The sequence below is a fragment of the Pinus tabuliformis genome, chromosome 6, assembly GCF_031772625.1.
Source record: "Pinus tabuliformis cultivar Carrire ecotype Pingquan chromosome 6, CPIR1, whole genome shotgun sequence".
In the NCBI taxonomy this organism is placed as follows: Eukaryota; Viridiplantae; Streptophyta; class Pinopsida; order Pinales; family Pinaceae; genus Pinus; species Pinus tabuliformis.
Genome location: NC_142292.1, coordinates 436,695,670 through 436,697,822, shown reverse-complemented (window position 1 = coordinate 436,697,822; position 2,153 = coordinate 436,695,670). Strand labels below are relative to the sequence as shown.

Below are 2,153 nucleotides of genomic sequence, written 5' to 3'. Positions count from 1 at the left end.
TATGGGACAACAGGGCAAAACCCTTTTGGTGCAAGATCAACAACCAAAAGGTCGAGACAGTTTCGACCAATTTGTGTGGCCTACAGTATCACCCAAATTTATCATAGCCTAATTGAGAAAATCATTTTTTCAGTCTAAGAAGTATGACTTTCTAAATTTTGATGTAATATCTAAATTTCACTTTTCTCCATTGGTAAGGTAGCACTCAATGCATATATTGAATCTTCAGAAGAAGATAAAAGAAGAAAATCCTGTGCTCTTCTATCTCAATTTCAAGCGGTGGGATTAAAGGAAGATACTGAAAAGGTCAGTTGGTGGATATTGGAAAATGGATTCAGAGTGATTGCTATTGTGGGTATGGGAGGACAGGGCAAAACCCTTCTGGTGAAAGAGGTATTCAACAACCAAAAGGTCCGAGACAGTTTTGACCAATTTGTGTGGCTTACAGTATCAACCAAATTTGTCGTTGAAGCGCTGCTGCTGTCAATGTTTAGACACATAAAAGTGTCTGAGGAAAAAGAAGGGGGTGTAAAGGGAATTCAGGATAGAATTAACAAATCTTTTGAAGGAATGAATAAAAATCTAGAACGAAGACGTTGTTTATTTGTTTTAGATGACTGTGTTAGATCTAAGTCATACTTCCATCCAATCATTGCCCACGTCTATTGGGAACTTAAAACATTTGAAACTCCTGAATTTATCCAAAACAAACATCAAAAAGCTACCCAACTGCTTGAGTGGTTTGAAGCGTCTCCAATTTCTTGATGTTAGGTGGTGTCAACAGCTGTCTAGCATGCATTTTGGGGTTGAAGCCCACAGATATATAGTGTATCTCAATGTGAAGGGCTGCAGAAGGATCAGACATTTAAACACATATACAGAGACCATAAAATTGATTTGATACAAGAACGACTATGGCAGGGTAAGAAAAATTACATGCATACTTAATTATGAGACAGATAAACCTGAAGGCCAACACCACTACATTATAGTACTAACTTGATAGTGCCATAATACTTCAAGTCTCTTCTTTGCTGCATTATTCCTATTACCAAAATTAGCAGCAGATTTGGCTGCCCTATCAAGAACCCCAACAACCATCAGTGCTCTTGTTACAAAACAAATGTTGTTGACAGGAGCTGTTCCTGCATTGCAAGCTACATGCCCAGCTGTAATCAAAGCTACTTTTGATATCTTTCTGAAGAATTTGCCAAAATCTGCCACCTTTGCTACAGCAGTGTCCATCACTTGATACTTCTCGTCTAACTCTTTGGCTTTGCTTAAAGTATCTTTTCCTAGGGTATAACCTTTTGAAAGCATTGTTGTAACCACTTTTACTACATGGTCAGCAAAATGGAACAAAACATCTCAGCTGCTTATCAAGGACTTCAAATTCTCCAATAATGACAATGTTAATATCCTCAGAATATCATAGGCTAATTGAGAAAATCATTTTTCAGTCTAAGAAGTATGACTTTCTAAATTTTGATGTAATATCTAGATTTTACTTTTCTCCATGGAGTAGTCTACCTAGGCGGAGGAATGGCTCAGTTTTTTTCACCGCCCGGAAAATCATCAGGCTCCGGCCGCCGACAATCCATCCTCCCTCACCCACCCTCCCCTAGTTTTGACACCCTCCTTCTCTGGCACCCTCCCCTGGCAATCCTGACATTCCTTGACAAAAAATCCGATCGGAGCTGGAAATCCTGACATCCCCTGACAGATCGAATCCAAGCTGGAATTGTAGCCGTGGAGAGTTATTGCCATTTCCAATTCGAAATGAGGAATTGTGATCCCGCGGGCTACTCACTCACCTTCCAACTCGACTTGGCGCCTCCCACACTGCAATTCCTCTGCTCTACAGCTCGCCACCCACGGACAATTCGGTGACACCTCTAACTCTGTTAAAAAATCATTGAGACATGCACCATTTATGTCCTGTATCTGTTGCCGGCAATCGTAAATCCTCGAGTTAGTGAAGATGCTGCATAGGCATTCAAAGAACAACAATGACTTGGCGTTCTTTACATACGATGAGAAGAGAAGGCTTGGGTATGGTACTCAAAAGGAAAGGCTCGACAAGGACTCCAGTAAGCCCTTTGATGCATGCTCTCTGTGCCTGAAGCCATTGATAGACCCCCTGTGCTATCAGA

General features: G+C 40.8%; 1 protein-coding gene across 1 annotated transcript; it reads right to left on the bottom strand.

Annotated features, from left to right (window-relative positions):
• Positions 1 to 721: 721 nt before the first annotated feature.
• LOC149259174 (uncharacterized) lies at positions 722 to 1,320 on the bottom strand. Its single transcript, XM_089453533.1, has 2 exons — positions 1,053 to 1,320; positions 722 to 846 (listed from the first exon to the last, which is right to left on the bottom strand). The coding sequence occupies exons 1-2, from the start codon at positions 1,318 to 1,320 to the stop codon at positions 722 to 724; spliced, it is 393 nt and encodes a 130-aa protein (XP_089309659.1).
• Between the last annotated feature and the right edge of the window lie 833 nt (positions 1,321 to 2,153).

Bases quoted from the DNA above. Each gene is read 5' to 3' on its own strand.
- LOC149259174 (XM_089453533.1), bottom strand. From the start codon at position 1,320: ATGCTTTCAAAAGGTTATACCCTAGGAAAAGATACTTTAAGCAAAGCC. The intron at 847-1,052 runs GTAATAGGAATA...ATCCTTCTGCAG, and splicing joins CAAATCTGCTGCTAATTTTG to CCCTTCACATTGAGATACAC.